The sequence below is a fragment of the Pleurodeles waltl genome, chromosome 7 (genome assembly GCF_031143425.1).
Source record: "Pleurodeles waltl isolate 20211129_DDA chromosome 7, aPleWal1.hap1.20221129, whole genome shotgun sequence".
NCBI classification, from domain to species: domain Eukaryota; kingdom Metazoa; phylum Chordata; class Amphibia; order Caudata; family Salamandridae; genus Pleurodeles; species Pleurodeles waltl.
In genome coordinates, this window is record NC_090446.1 from 1,308,501,222 (window position 1) to 1,308,518,076 (window position 16,855).

General features: G+C 43.6%; 1 protein-coding gene across 1 annotated transcript in view; it reads left to right on the forward strand.

Moving 5' to 3' along the window:
• RASIP1 (Ras interacting protein 1) overlaps positions 1-16,855 on the forward strand; it is a 242,985-nt gene that overhangs the window by 30,797 nt on the left and 195,333 nt on the right. Inside the window, exon 2 of the mRNA XM_069200627.1 lies at positions 15,981-16,137. Within this exon, the coding sequence (XP_069056728.1) occupies positions 16,004-16,137 (134 nt within the window). The 5' untranslated portion in view covers positions 15,981-16,003. The remainder of the gene's footprint in view (positions 1-15,980; positions 16,138-16,855) is intronic.

Below are 16,855 nucleotides of genomic sequence, written 5' to 3' on the forward strand. Positions count from 1 at the left end.
CTCGAGTCCCTCCCCTGGGTGACGAGGAAAGCATCACCCATTGACTTTGACCTGGGCGCTTCAAGTTTAATCCCCGAAGCGCCCAGGGCGAGTGTCACTCTGTGACGAGGCTGGGACTGCTGCCTTCCCTAATTGGCTGACCTAAGCCAATGAGGGAAGGCAGCAGTCCCAACCCTCCTGGGACCTGGAGGCTGAAGGTAAATGTGTGTGTGTGTGTGTGATGTTTTAAATTGAATGTTTGGTGCGCGCGTGCATGTTTGAGTGTTATTAATGAATGTGCATGCAAGCTGTGTGTGTGTGAAAGAATGAGTGTGTGTGATCTTTTAAAATGAATGTTTGGTGCGTGCGTGCATGTTTGAATGTTATAAGTGTTAATGGATGTGCGTGCGTGTGTGAAAGAATGAGTGTGTGTGTGTGATGTTTTTAAATTAATGTTTGGTGCGTGCGTGCATGTTTGAATGGTATGAGTGTTGATAATGGATGTGCGTGCGTGTCTGTGGGAAAGAATGAGTTTGTGTGTGTGTGTGCTTCCTGCCCGCTCCCTCCCTCCTAAAGCTGCAAGCCGCCACTGAATTTTAGTGCAATGGTTTTATGCCTGCATGAAAAACGAAGTGTTTATTTATTTCAACATGCTCCTGAGGAAAGGTTTTAAATTCAGCAGCTCCTATTCTAACAGCATGGCGTTTAGGTGTGTCTCATGTTTGTCTTGAATACAAAATGTTAGCCCTCTGCTTGTTCATTAGAACTCTGTTGTGACGCTGCATTCAATTACTATCAAGCTAACTGCCAGACTGCTGCTGGATTTGATTTACTTGGAATTTCAGAATGTTTTACTAAATGGAAAATATTAGAGAACTCATATAAAATGTGCACTCATTTTAGCTTTTCAGAGTACCAATTATAATTTCTGAGACAAAATGATACCCCTTATTTCTTTATTTATTTCAGTATCCTCTATTGGAAAAGCTTTAAGGTTTAAAGCTTATGGTCCATCAAGATGGCATTTTGATGTGCCAGACGTTTAACATGAAGACAGAATGTTAGCTCCTTAACTGTTCATTAGAACACTATGGGAAGCTGCAGTAGGACACTGAGGTTGCTACTGTTTACTTTTACTCAGAATATCAGACGTATTTCGCACATGGCAGAGGAAGGTGTGAGTTTATAGAAAATGTGTTCTCATTTTAACTTCTGGAGTGCCTTCAATAACCTGTATAAGAAAATCATTAGAGAAAGCATCTTTCTCTCAAACATGGTCTATCAAGTCCGGAGCGTGAACATTTTTCGCAGAGTAAAATTAATCTGACAGCTCACCAGAATTTTTAAAATGAGTATAACACCACCAGCAAATGAATTACATTGTGACTAAAATCTGTTATCATCCTTAGTATGTTTTACTTTTTATGACCCTCGAAAACAAGCTTTCACTACAATGCATTTTAATTGGGACCATGACTCCCAGGGCAACAGGCATGCATAGTGGGGAGTGCCAATAGGCTGGCCACTCCATTCAGACCACTTTTCAAGTTGCAGCCAAGCTTACTAGGTTTGCTTATGGACTGGCCACTCTGAGCAGACCACTTCCCAGGACCGCAGGCATGAGTGGTAGGTTGTACTAACAGACTGGCATCTCTGCTCAGACCACTTTGCAGGGTGACAAGCATGCGTAGGAGTATGTGCAAGAGACTGACCTCCACACAAACCGTTTCCCAGGGTGACTAATGTGCGCAGTAGAGATTGGTGAGGGACTAGTCCCTCTACTCAGATAACTTTGTCAGGCTGCTTTCAATGGTAATGCATGTGCATAGTAGGGTATGCTGAGGGACTGGCCTCTCTACTCAGACCACTTTCCAGGGTTATGGGCATGCTTAGGGGGGTATGCCGCGGGACTGGACTGTCTGCACAGACCGCTTCCCAGCTTGACAAGCATGAATAGTAAGGTGTGCCAAGGGGCTTGCTTCTCCACACAGACCACTTAGGATGGCAATAGTCATGCGTAGTACAGAGTGCCAAGGGACTGGTCTCTCTTCGCCGACCGTTTCTCAGGACAATGGTCTCGAATACTAGAGTGTGCCAAGACACTGGCCTCTCCGTACAGACCACTCCCCAGAGTGAAGCACGTTCATTGAAGGGTGTGCTGAGGGGCTGGTCTCTGCACTCAGATGACATTCCAGGACAATGGGTTTGCTTAGTAGGGTGCACCAAGGGTCTGGCCTCTCTGCATGGACCGCTTTCCGGGACAACAGGGGTCAGTAGAAAGGTGCTCCAAGTGACTAGCTCTCTGCACAGACTACTTCCCAGGGAGATGTGAGTGCATAGTAGGGTGTGCCGAGAGACTGGCCTCTCCACTCAGACCACTTTATTTTTTCAGTTGGTTTGTAAGTTGTACCAAGAGACTGTCCTGTCCGCACAGACCGCTTCCAAGGACAACATAGGTGCATATTGGGGTGTGAATAAGAACTAACCTCTCCATGCAGACCATTTCCCAGGGCAATAGGCACGCATAGTGGGTTATGGTGAGGAACAGCCCTCTCCAGTCAGAATGTTCCCTGAGCTTTATTGGTAAAGATCTACTTTTCTGCCAAATTTGTTGTAGTTCCACTCAGCCGTTGTGGCTGTAGTGCTGTCACCGAGCCAGTATTCTTGCAGACATTGGTTCATGTAGAGCCCACACATGTATTTTCTAATACACGTATATATTGCAAAGTGTGCTCAAGGGTTACATGCTTATGTAAATGATATGAAGCACAATCCGAGGCTCTGAATGGAGCACCTGTTGGATAATTGAGTCTACGTTTGTCATCATACATGCCTCTGGAGCTCCATCTGTCGGTCACTCTAGGCCCTGGTTCCTTCCTATTTGAGCTTTGCCTGGCCTTTTATGAAATGTTTTATCACGGCATTGGGCACAGTTTAGATAACACACAACGTATTTTCCTTGCAATATCAGTACGTCTGTTTTTAAAATTTTACAATATGAAGAAAAAAGAAAACATATAGACTCTGATTGCCGGGGTACCCGGAACTGATTATATTTGGTATTACATACTTTGTGCTGACTTTACAATGTTCTCTAGCATTCACCTGAGGTGCAATGCACTCCTTTTTCTGCCTTCAGAGGGGCTCCTAGTAACGACATTCGCTACTTTGATACTAGTTACCTTGTGCAGCTCGCAGCATTAGGAGAAATTAGTAGATAAAAGACATCACTGTCTGGAAAGCATGGGCAAGGGCGTCGTGCTATCGGGAATGTCACTTACACTTACAAATGGTGCAAACATGGGCATTTACTAATGAGCAGGGCCATTGACATCATGCGGCAGACTAGGACCAAATAATGAAGCAAGATTGACTAAATTATGCGTCATGAAAAGACAAATAATGTAATCTAATGCTGCGGATTTTGTGATAGCGTTATTCCATATTTTTGTCATTTTTTCACATGTGAGCACTGTCTGGGCAATGGTTTCATCTCACTAGTATCAGTTTAACAACCAACTACAGTAATAAGAACTGAAAGAAGACCAGTTAACCTTTAAATAGGGCCATCCAATGTGCGGCAAAATGGGTCACCGCAATTTCTGTAACTTTTGATCCGTTTGAGCTAGAAACATTTTTTTGTTAAAATCTGCAGATTATGCAGCAGATTAGGATTATGTAGCAAATGCAGAAGGAAAATCGATAATTATGCATAAAACACATAAACCGCAGCATCGCATAATTCCAGTGGCCTTGCTAATGAGTAATGGGTGATGGTGCAAACGTGCTCGTCTGCGGCTACAATTCTGGCCTGCCACTCAAGATTTTTAAATTAAAATCTGAACAACCATTCTAGATGAAAGAGCGGGGTGCACATCTGAACATGCACTAAGGATTACTGAGGGATGGGGCAAATGTAAACATGCACTAATGACTACTGAGAAACTGGACTTCTCTTAACATGTATTTGGGATTAGTGGGTGATGGTGCATATGTGAACATGCTTGAAGGATTTCGGAGAGTTTGAGCAAATCTCATCTGGTTACTCTTGCCAGTTGGTGCGCATACTTAGCACGATGGTGCCGTGGACTGTATGAGGCTTGCACTGGCACGATGGTGGTAGTTGGTGACATTACAGGATCTCTTGGAACAATGGCTCTCACACTTGGGACATTGCTACAGTTGGGAATACCTTACTCAGAGGGCATTCTTGACTTGATGGTTACAGTATTAGATGGTTTAAGTTACTCAATATCGGTACTTCTTTGATTTATTTTTTAGCACGCTATTAGTACTGTTGTCTTGGTCTGTGAAACTGGTGTATCCTCTATGTATCCATTCATGTCTCATATGTTAATCCATTTATCTAATCACCAATTTATCCAACCATCCATCAGTGCACCCACTTATTCTACTTTATCCTTGCACTTAGTCACTCTTTTACCCATTCATACACTGGCGCATCCACACACCACACATGCAAACTCGCTCATCAGTGAGGAATACCTTTCACGTTTGAAGTGGCCAGGACTATTAGATTCGCCAATGCTTGTTTATGCAGGTCTTCAAACCCCCGTTTTGTGTGCTCTATTAGGCATTTGATGTTGTTTTCACAGGGGCTTGCTCCAGTGCTTTCAGGTGAGTTTGCCTGAGGTGTTTTTAAAAGGACTGCATTAGTGTCTTTAGAGAGCGGGCACTGTTTTGTTCAGCGGCATTGCCTTGGTTTCCTCATGGAGAACATGCGGTGATGTTTTAAGAGGACTTGCCATGGTGTCCTCTCGCTGTCATCAGGGGACATTGCTCTAAAGTTGTCTAGGGAGCTTGCACTGGGAGTTTGCCCACGTGTTTTCTAGGGGCTTTTCCTGCTGTCTCTGTTGTGTGTGTAGGAGTCGGAGCCAGGTTATTCCAGTAGCTGTTTTGCGGGGTTTCCTGAACAGCATGTCCGGCGGGTTTGGAATTTCTCCTGTCCAAAGTTTGATAGCTGCATTGTCTGCACCTCCAGGCTGTTCTTCCTGGCAAGAGGAATTCTGCTGTGTCACAGCTACTGTTCTCTTCTGGAAGCGCGTTCAAGAGCGTCTTAACACTTTCTTGGCATTAAATACGTTAATAGGTTAATATAGGTATAAAGAACAGCTGTAGACATTATGGTGCTGCTTTTCCATGAACATTCTTAGCCTTCAATTGAATCTCCACCAAATCATCTGAGGGAACCTGCAGCAGTCTTCATACCATATTTTGCCATTATCGTGCCCTTTGACCATTCTCTGTCCTGCACATCTACCCTGTCCCCCTTGTTTTAATATGGCATTAAACAGTCAACCTGTTCTAGAAAGTTGGTCACCAATTGTTCTTGTGGCAAAGGTGACATGATATCTTAAACTCACATCTTCCTTTCATAGATATAATGCTCAGATGAAAAATGTCAAACCCGCTATTTATATGGCTTAAAATGGTCAAGCCATTCTATCTACACCCACTTCTTTCTCCAGTTTCTCCCTCAACATTGCATCACTTCCTTCAATCAATATGAAATTCTCTGGCCATCTAACACTTGACCCTGGCAAGGGATCCTAACTCCTCTGCTAATACATTTATTTCTTCTCTTTACACTTTCCTGCCATTGTATTGTATCAATCATTGTCTCACATTGTCAAACTCAACTTGAGTCTTTCAAAAATAATTTCTCAGGTTCCCTTATTGGATTTTTGTCATTTTGGTGTTATTTTGTTTATTACATTTTACTCTAGTTTTCCAATTCAGTTTGGGATTTGTATTGTTTTGCATTTTTACTTTATTACTGTTTTGGTACTACATACATTATTCACACATTGTCATAAGTTAAGCCTGTCTGCTCTGTCCTATAGCTACCAGGGGGTTGAGCTCATTATTATTTTGTGACTTTGAGGGTTTACCCTAACAGGGGTTGTGTTTATTGCTTGAGGTGGGTGGTCACCCACTCCAAATAATAACCAAATTTCTTACGTGAGACTTTAATTCTTTCCTAATTTGCAGCAACATTCGAGCAGTCCTGATTGATATGGGGGTGTTGTCCCAGAACCTGGATGCATGGATGGAAAAGAACTACTGCCTTGTTTAGTTTTTTTTTGCACTTCCTAGTCTGCAGTCTGATGCTGTCCAAGCTGTAGGAGTGCTGAGTACCCCCAGAGATGATGAGCTAGTCTGCAAGATAAGCGGGTACTTGTCATGATGGCTTTGTAAATGATGTAGCTGATTTTAACGATGGTGATGGCTGGCAAGGGGAACTAATGGAGTTCCATCGGGATGGGGTTGATGTGATTACATTTCTTCAGGCTTCAGATTAGATGTGCTGTGGCAAGAAGGATGTGCTTAAGGGGTGCCAATATGGGGTCTGGAAGCCTAAGTAGTAGTAGGGCATTACCACTATTCAGATAGAATCCGAGTAGGAGAGCTGGTACATCCTTTCTGAAGTCACCTTTGGAAAGAAATTGTTTCACTTTCTTTAGGGAAGCAAACTAGTGCCAGGCTGTCTTTGGTTGTTTTTGCAATGTGCTTTTTGAGGGTGAGGTTGGTGTTCAGGGTAAAACCAAGTGACTTGGCATTCGGTGAAAGATGTGGTTTGAAGCCGTCTAGGTTCATGTCATTAAGCCAGGTTTGTACTGTTTCTTGTTTGTGGTTCTTGGCAAATAACAAGAATTTCATCTAGGTTGGGTTGAGATTAAGGGTAGGCGCTGGACATCCAGACCTGGATGGTGTACAGGCAGCGTCTGAGGCATAGGATGCCAGAATCATAGGCATATTGATGACTCTTGATGCTGTTTTCCACTAGCAGACCACTAAGTGGCTCCAGGTAAAGGCTGAAGATGACAGGAGACAGTATGGTACCATGGGGGACTCCACAGATGATAGGGATCTTTTGTGACCTGAATGTGCCCGTGTGAACAAACTGGTATCAGTTGGAAAGGTAGGAGGAGAACCAGGGAAGGACATTGCTGGTGAATCCCATTAGCGACTCAACGTTGTATCCGAGGGTGGGAAGGTCGACTGTCTGAAACAGCTGAGAGCTCCAGCAATATCAAGAAGCAGGGGTCATCTTCATCTGTGGTCAAGAAGACACTGTCTAAGATGTGTAAGGCAGTCTTTGTGCTGCAGTGTGATCCGAAGCCAGACTGGTATTTCTCCAGGAGATTTTTGGCATTGATCTGAACTTGGAGGTAAACATAAATAGTTTTTTCCGCTAATCTTGCCAATGAATGGTAGGGGAATGATGAGGTGGTTGATGTTTGTTGCTCCAAGACGGACCCTAAAAGGCAATTAACATGAATCTCTGCAACCAGTGTATGCTGCTGGTGGCTCCTCTGTCTCTCCTGGTGGACACTAGAGATAATTCTTCCTGGCAATCATTTAATTAGTGCTTGCCATGGACTGCACCTTTGGCACTTTTGAGTAGAACATTCAGCCATTCACCATAGCTACCTGTGACCTAAGATACCTTTCTGTTGTTCCTGTGGAAACCCTATAAAACATTTACCCGGCTGTCTGCGATCAGCACACACTATGAACCATGTGTTGCTCCTGGATTAACTCTAAAGCACATTTATCCTTGCTATCTGTAAACAATGTGCACGACACGCCATGATTTGCCCCTCTCTCACTTCTGAGTGACCCCTAGCAAAAAAACTCTGATACTTGCCTAGTATTTCTAATTCTCAATAAAAAGGGAAAGATTGTTATTTTTAGGAACTGGACATTAAGTCATAGCCTTCCTGATTTGTGAATAGACACATTTTGTCATCGCCTTTGCCTGAATTTTTTATTTGTAGGCTTGAATGCCTGATGACCTTTGATTGTGGCTGTCAGTAACCAGATCATGCTTGTGGGTTGCCTCTGTGGTGCCGCTGGGTGTTCTCTAAATAACATATATTGTGGATGTGTTGCTCCTGTCCTGTGCATCCTTCTAGTTTACTTGTCATGTCTCCTGGATGGACTTTTTAGACATTTCAGTATGACTGCCTGTGTGTGCAGGTTGGTCAGCCTTCTCACTCCTAGGTACACCTTGCAGAGGGTTTAACCAATGCACTGTCATAAGTTGCTCCTGTGTAGTGTATGAAGAGCAGTTACACGGCTTAATTTCCCATTACAGCCAGTGCAGAGTACATGCTTACAATGAAGGGAGGAAATAGAGAACAGGTTTATTACTATCTGGATCCATACAATGCCATAGATTGCTGCGACCCCAGGGTGAATTCTAAAGATAGACACACAACAATATATTAATGTAAACTGCATATGTTGTATGCCTTGCTCCTCTTATTGCTGTTACATCCATAAGAGCAGCAATCTAGCACAGTTTAAGAGCACCACTCTGTCAATCACATAACTCCGAAATGCTCTCAAATAGGCTATGGTACAAATCAACAACTTTCCAGACAAGAACAGTCAAGGATTAGTTGATAGGTGTATGTAAAGCTATCTGCGTTTAACTACCGGCTCCATCTTAACCATTGACTCCATTTTATGCTTACCTTAGCTGCAAACACAGTCACATTAGTGGCACAGGTATTTTTCCACACACAGCTTGTGCAACATGTTTTCACTCTTTCTCACCAAGGACATGCACATAACCTGGGGGAGTAGTAATGATAAGATGTACCAGGCTGATACTGTTATGGTAAAGCAGGGAACAGCTCAATTTTGGAAGTGCAAGTTGGGATTTGACCAGTCTCTAAACGTGCTCTTTCAACACTGACCTGGTATCGCCAGCATTTGAACAACAACTTACCCGACTGAAGGGGGATTTCTAGAATCTTCCTCTTAGGATTGTTCAAAGTATATAAGATAGTGGAAGCTTGATGGCTGAGAAGAAGGAGCTCATCTGAGAAGGGACGCCTTGCTCAGAAACGAATCCCATTGCGGGCAATCTCTCTTTTCGGCTGTCCGGGCTCCACGACCTGAAGTTCACAGACAAAGGGATGATGTTGGTGTCAAGCCCATGGTGATGCATTTCTAACTCTTATTTTTAGCTTTGCATTGTGCATGCATGAATATGTAGTCTATATATATATATACATATAATATCCAGTGTTAAGGTATTGCAACCTCTTTGTTTCTGTGATCATTAGTAATCTACTGCTTCGATTATTTTTAGAATTGCATGTGTTTTACTGCATTTAAAATAAAAGCTCACGTTATTCTTTCCATGTATGAAACTTGGGAAGTGCTGTAATAAATTAATTACTCAGACTGAGTGCTGCATTCTTTGCATTCCTTTCGCTGAGTTCCCTCTCAGTCTGAATAGAGAACAGTGTAGCGTGCTACCCATCATCTAATGCACGCCAGAGCCTCATCAGGGACACAGAGAACAATATACTTTTGTTAGAAATGGGGTCTTTGTTTGACAGTCAGGTTACCCCCTGTTCAAGCAAGGACCCTCACTCTAGTCAGGGTAAAAGAGAATCGCCCTCAGCTAACCCCTGCTTACCCACTTGGTAGCTTGGCAGAGCAGTAGGCTTAACTTCAGAGTGCTAGGAGTAAAGTATTTGTACCAACACACACAGTAACTCAATGAAAACACTACAAAATGACACAACACCAGTTCAGAAAAATAGGAAATATTTATCTAAACAAAACAAGACCGAAACAAAACAAAATCCACAATACACAAGTCAAGGTATCAATAAAAATGCAAAAAGAGTCTTTAAGAAGTTTTAAACACACACTAGCGTTGCTAGCGTGAAAATGTACCTGGGGCGTGTCAAAAATAACCCTGCGTGGGCAAGTGTGCGTCAAAAAGGGCTTGCGAGGCATTGATTACACTCACAAGCGGGATCGTGCATCGTTTCTCATTTCGCCAGGTCGGGGTGCGTCATTTCTTCTCTCCGCAGGAGAGCGATGCATTGATGCGGTCAGCACTCTCGGGTCCAGGCAGGCCTTGTTTTTCCACACACAGCGGTACTTAAGTCAGAAATCCAGCTGCACGATGTCCCGAAAACCCCGCCTCGCGGGTTGTGATCTCCCAGTCTCCATCAGTGATGCTGCGCGTCGTTTCTCCTGCTCATTGCGTCGATTCTTCGGTCGTGTTACCTGCGAGTGTTGTTTCTCAGCTGTGGAGCCGGCGGCGTGTCATTTCTTCAGCCGCAGATCAGAGTTGCATCAATCTTTTTCCTGCACGGCGCTCTGTGTGTGGATTTCCTTGTCTTTATGCTGCCAGCTTCTCCTTTCAGGGTCCCAGGAACTGGATGGGCACCACAGGGCAGAGTAGGAGTCTCTCCAGAGACTCCAGGTGCTGGCAGAGAGAAGTGTTTGCTGTCCCTGAGACTTCAACAACAGGAGGCAAGTTCTAAATCAAGCCCTTGGAGATTTCTTCACTAGATGGAAGGCATACAAAGTCCAGTCTTTGCCCTCTTACTCTGGCAGAAGCAGCAACTTCAGGATAGCTCCACAAAGCACAGTCAGAGGCGGGGCAGCACTTCTCCTCAGCTCTTCTCCAGGCAGAGGTTCCTCTTGTTTCCAGAAGTGTTCTAAAGTCTGTGGTTTTGGGTGTCCTTCTTATACCCAATTTCTCCTTTGAAGTAGGCCTTCTTCAAAGTAAAGTCTCTTCTGAATGTGACATCCTGCCTTGCCCAGGCCAGGCCCCAGACACTCACCAGGGGGTCGGAGACTGCATTGTGTGAGGACAGGCACAGCATTTCAGGTGTAAGTGACCACTCCTCCCCTCCCTCCTAGCACAGATGGCTCATCAGGAAATGCAGACTACACCCCAGCTCCTTTTGTGTCACTGTCTAGTGTGAGGTACAACCAGCCCAACTGACAAACTGACCCAGACAGGGAATCCACAAACAGGCAGAGTCACAGAAATGGTATAATCAAGAAAATGCTCACTTTTTAAAAGTGGCATTTTCAAACACACAATCTTAAAATCAATTTTACTAAAAGATGCATTTTTAAATTGTGAGCTCAGAGACCCCAAACTCCACATGTCCATCCGCTCCCAAAGGGAATTTACACTTTAATCAGATTTAAAGGTAGCCCCTATGTTAACCTATGAGAGGGACAGGCCTTGCAACAGTGAAAAACGAATTTAGCAATATTTCACTGTCGGGACTTATAAAACACATTACTATATGTCCTACCTTCACCATACACTGCACCCTGCCCTTGGGGGTACCTAGGGCCTACCTTAGGGGTGCCTTACATGTAAGAAAATGGAAGGTTTAGGCCTGGCAAGTGGTTACACCTGCCAAGTCGAATTTACAGTTAAAACTGCTCACACAGACACTGCAGTGGCAGGTCTGAGACATGATTACAGAGCTACTTATGTGGGTGGCACAACCAGTGCTGCAAGCCCACTATTAGCATTTGATTTATAGGCCCTGGGCACCTCTAGTGCACTGTACTAGGGACTTACTAATAAATCAAATATGCCAATCATGGATAAGCCAATTACATATACATTTTGTAAAGGAGCACTTGCACTTTAGCACTGGTTATCAGTGGTAAAGTGCCCAGAGTAACAAAAACTGTAAAATCAGAGTACAACTCACCTCAACAACCTGGGGAACAGAGGCAAAAAGTTAAGGGAGACCATGCCAAGGATGAAAAGTCTAACAACTTTCAACAACAATACAACAAAATCTTTGTTTGCATTGTCACAAGGACCCCTTTTCAGCACTTCCATCCATAAAGAGAGACATGAGTTGGGCGGCCCCATGGTTTTTGTCTGAGTTGCTGTGTGGCCTGTGTTTTGTCAGGTGATTGGGCTTCAAACTAAGCACCTTGGAGGACCTGTCATTGACATCCGGAGGAAAAGGGTTTGTCTTACAATAGATGAAAACATCATTACTGGCACGTTCTATGGCATCAGTGTTCCTCAATAGACAGTAAAGGTGCCACCATGTAGTCAGGAAACTATGTTTTCTGCCCTTCTGCTACAAATAATTAGTATATTGTCTATTAGTCCAATTTGTTCAAAAGAAGCAAAGATTTCAATTCCCCGAACACAATAGGTTGTTAAAAGAAAGCTTATATGTGGAAGCATAGTGTCCTGACAACAAGGTGGCAATCCTAGCAGAGATAGAGACTACCTTTCCTCTACCTAAAGTCTCCTGAGGCACTTAAACATTAGGAGCCTGTTTCCAGTCGCGGCTCGTGGCTAGCAGCACGCAAAAGGAGCGGGCGGCGTGCAGGAGGGCTCGCAGGGGGGTATAAAAATTAAATACATTATTTAAAAAATAAACACCTCGATCGCCGCCGCCGCATAGCTCCTGGGAGCCTGTGCTTGCTCTCTCCAGCCCGGCAACTGTGTTGCTGGGCTGGAGAGAGCCTACTGCGCATGTGTGTTTGGCTGGCCCGAAACAGCCAGCCAAACATACATGCACAATGAGTGGGAGTGCTGTGCAGTCCCCCTCACTGCTTGTCACTCCTGTGGCCCACCCCTTTGCAAGAAAATGATAATAAACACAGTTTATTATCGTTTTCTTGTAAAGGTTTTGCAGCTGCCACTGCTGGCAGGGGTGGTAACGCCCCTCCCTGTTTCACAAAGGTAAACTTAGATGTGTAGATTTACTCACATTAAATGTATTCCTGCACCTAGGTGTAACTCTCCACTTTCTTGCTATTCACCATTTACATGCTGGGGTAGATTCACATATCAGCACCCCCTTAAATTAGACTCCTATGAAATAATTTATGTGTAAAGGTAATATAAGCTACTTTTCACCTGTTGGCAGAGACCTCCTATTTCTTATTTTTGTTTACAGTACAATATATCATGGGCTTGGAACAAGGGCAATAAAGTGGTGTACATGAGCCCTATATTTAATTATGGAAGGTCAGATTTTTGGGGTAACTTGGGCCTGAAAATCGCCGTTTGTGACCACAAAATGGGCAGGTCATATGCCATCCCTATTTTGCAAGTCGGCACGCAATTACTGACTCACAAAATAGGGATTACGACTCACAATTAGGTCCCGAGGGAGTCCCTTCTAAATTGCGACTCGCAGGGGGATGTATGATTGTTTTGTGACCATGAATGTGGTCGCGAAACAATCGCAGTTAACACCAATTTCAAATTGGCGTTAACCCATTCGCAAATGGGAAGGGGTCCCAGCAGGACCCCTTCCTCTTTGTGAATGCATGCGAAAATATATTTTCAGAGCAGACAGTTGTCCTACGGACCAGTGCCTGCTCTGAAAATTTTTAAAGTAAACTTCTCTTGTTTTCAAAAAAAATGTATTCTGCTTTCCTTTAAGGAAAACAGGCTGCATTTTTTTTTTTAACTGCTTTATGTAAAAAGCAGTCACAGACATGGAGGTCTGCTTTCCCCAGCAGGCCACCATCTCTGTGAGTGCGGCCATTCCTAATGGGGTCGAAAATTGCGACCTACCTCTTGAATATTGTGCGACCCCATTGGGAATCTCAAACAGTGTCATTGACACTGTTGTACATTTGGTTTTGCGACTCGCAAATGAGTTACAAATTGCAAGTCGCAAAACATACGGTCGTACGTCTACCCCTAAGTGATTTGCCCAAAATAAATAAAGTTTATTGACTTTAACATACAAACTGAATGTAAAATAATTTTAAATCAGTCATTTTAACCTGGAACTAATTGAACAAAAATGTTACAATGCATAAACGCCTCAAATTAAATGTGTGTTAAATAATAACATACCTTTAGTATATTAATTTCATTTATAAATATTCATTTAAAAAAATAGTTTTGAAAAACTCACCCTCACCAACATTTTTATTTGTATTTAATTTGTATTACAGTTGGTTGAAAGTTATGTATTCAAGTAATTTAAACACTTTTTACGCTTTTAAAAAATCCTTTAAACGTTTTATTTTTTGTTAAAATTGATTGTATTATTCAGTTTAAAGAAATAACACAATCTATAATTACAGTTCATTTTTTATCACAGAAAATGATATATTTGTAATTTAAATGAATAACTAATTCAAACAGGAGCGACTCGTGGGACGGAAAAGGGACAGGGCGGCGTGTGGCGAAATGGGGTGGACGAAATAAAAATACATGTAATTGAAAAAAAAGTACCTTTTTGTGACTCGCCGTAACCATCCACTCGTACACTGGACTCAGGCACGTACTCCCAGCCTGCCTTGCATCCAATCCTAATGCTGATTTCATGCTGCTGGCAGCATGAACGCAATGTTAGGATTGGACGGAGCGCTCAGTGGCAGACTAAAAGTCTCTGCCTGCTGTCTCCAACCCAGCAACGCAGTGCCTGTGTTGCTGGGTTGGAGAGAGACCTGTTCGCACATGTGTTTGGCCGGCCCGAGACGTCCAGCCAAACATACATGCGTGTCTGAGGGGGATTGCTAAGCACTCCCCCTCGCCACTCCTCCTCGTCCCCGTCACAGCCTCAAGGCCCGCCCCTTTTACCATAAAATGATAATAAACATTTTTTATTATCATTTTATAGTAAAAGTTGTGCAGCTGTTGCTGCTGGGGTGGGTGGCATCGCTCCTCTGCCCTAAGGGGGTATCCGTCCCTGAATTCAAATATATCAGCATTAATTCCCTTGGTGTGGTAGTTTAATCCCGTCATACATTGTTTTCTATGGACGTTTGTTGCAGTACTAGTAGTTAGCCATGTGTGGTGCCTGAGTTGCCTCAAGGCTGAGCTGGAAAACATTTAAGCTTGTTTGAAACCATTAGGGCAGAAGTAAATTTATAAGTGTATTTTTTTTAATTGCAATGTTCTTGCTCTTTTGTGTTTTGTATTAGCATATCTTTTCCAACATTATACTTAGTTTTCTCTTAACCCCGCCCATTTTTTATAATTGTTCCTCATTTCCAAACCACTTGCCCTCCCACACCTTGTACCTCCCACACTTAATACAACACAGTATACATATGTGTGCGGAGATCGCAAACACAGGGGTGGAGCTCTTTGCGTCAAATAGGAGAACTGGAGGTGGACATCTCCACCCAGAGGCTTTTTAATTGCATTTTGTGGTAAATAAGTTGTACCACTTTAGTACTGTTTTACGTACTACAAAATGCACTTCCTGATTTGCACCAGGTGTACTTATTACTCAGTAGTACACATCCAAATGGTCAGCAGTGCCGGGATTTACACCTCTGACATGTTGGTTGCACTGAATTCAGCAGTGCATGGTCAGCTCACTGAGCTATCCTTCCTGCAAGGAAGGGAACTACTTTTGACATGGTCTGTCCATTATACTGCAGAGAGTGAGGCGCCATTGCTCCGTCATGAAAGCCTTCCTCTCAAGTACTTATTCGCCCCTGCATGCTTGTGTATTTTGTGAATAAACAGAGACTGGTTTCAATGCTACAAAAAAACAGACATGCTTCCTGTTAGCCTTATCGGTTTCCTGCAGCCGTACTCCTCTCCAAGAGTACAGAGTTTCCTTTCAGACAAACTTAACCAGTCTGGCGTAAACGCATACTCTGGAGCCGGAGAGGTGTCAGGCCACAAGCAGGTTACCAGTGACCCTCACAGCTGTGATTTATTAAGCCCATACTAGTGAACCTAAAACTACAGCTGCCAAAATACAATGTGATTTAACTAAAATGTTAGGACGCGCTGAAGGCATGACACTTGGCACCAGGAGACCTGCCAGCTGTATGCTGTGCCCTTCTTTATTCAACATATGCCAGGTGCACCTAATATGCCCTCACCAGGAGCAAAATGTCCTTCTCAGCAGTTCATGCAGGTGTCACAATACCTAGACCAATAGTACAGGTCCAAAATGGCGCTCGTGGTAAATGAAAGCTTAGGACTGGCAACAAATTGACATTGTGTAAGTGAGAATTTGTTTGGACGTTAGTTTTGGGGAAGTCGGTGAGCTTACAGTTCTTTGCAGTAGCAGCACGGTCGTCCTTAGGCCTTAGCTGGACATGATGCACATTTGATAAAGCCCTGGTGCTCAACTTGTATTTTACCTGAATGTAGGTTTGGGGGCACGTTTTCTTGGGTTGCTTAGAATTGACACGTCTCTTTATGTCCTCTTGATTTTTTTCTGGTTTCTTTGTAGGGCTGGCAGAGTTACAGTGGACGATGTTCTCAGAGGAGAAAAAGGAAGGAAGTCCCAGATTCGGGAAGCTCAATTTTCCTGTCGGCCTCTGGATTAATTCTCCCAAGAAGCACTTTGCAAAACTGGGCCGGCGCTGGCCGAGCGTCGGCTCCATTAAGTAAGTGTTTGTGGGTGTCTGTCTTCACTTCAGCTGATATGCTAAACCCTAACTCCCTGCTTCTCCTCTCGCTTTTGTATCTTCCTTATTGTTCAGTCGTTCCAGTAAATCAGTTTACATCAATATAGTGCTTAACGTTGATTGTACCCTGTTTTATTACTGCAAAGTTTGGCAGGGGAGGGCACGTTTAAGGGCCTGTTATGCGCTACTATGCCACCAATACAGGGCAATTGTTTCACTCATGGTCGGACACTACATAATTTGCTCCCAATACTTTTTCACTGCAGTTTTCTTGCTTTCGTCCACCATGGAGCTTTCATCTCTATCTCCCTTGCACTTGTTTTAAGCTTATCTGATTGTGCTACAGTTGGAATAGCTCCCCATCTCGTCACAAAATGCATATTCTTGTATTGCGCCGTATGCGTAGCTTCGAAGCACTGGAAGGGTTTAAAGGAAGAAGCTGCCAGCAGGGAGGTCGTACGATTTAACTTGAAGGCGTGTCAGAGGGAGTCCAGTGCTGCCTCATTAATGCAATCTGACATTATAAGGTATGTCTTGGAAGGCAGAATTAAAACACAGTTTGATGACAAGATGGAATCCCTGAATCCCTACTCTGATATCTTTACCTCCGTTATATTGGCCTTCTAAATGGAACAGTTGCTCAGAAATTCCCCCCAATTACACACACACTAGGCCTTTGCCTTCACTTCACATACTA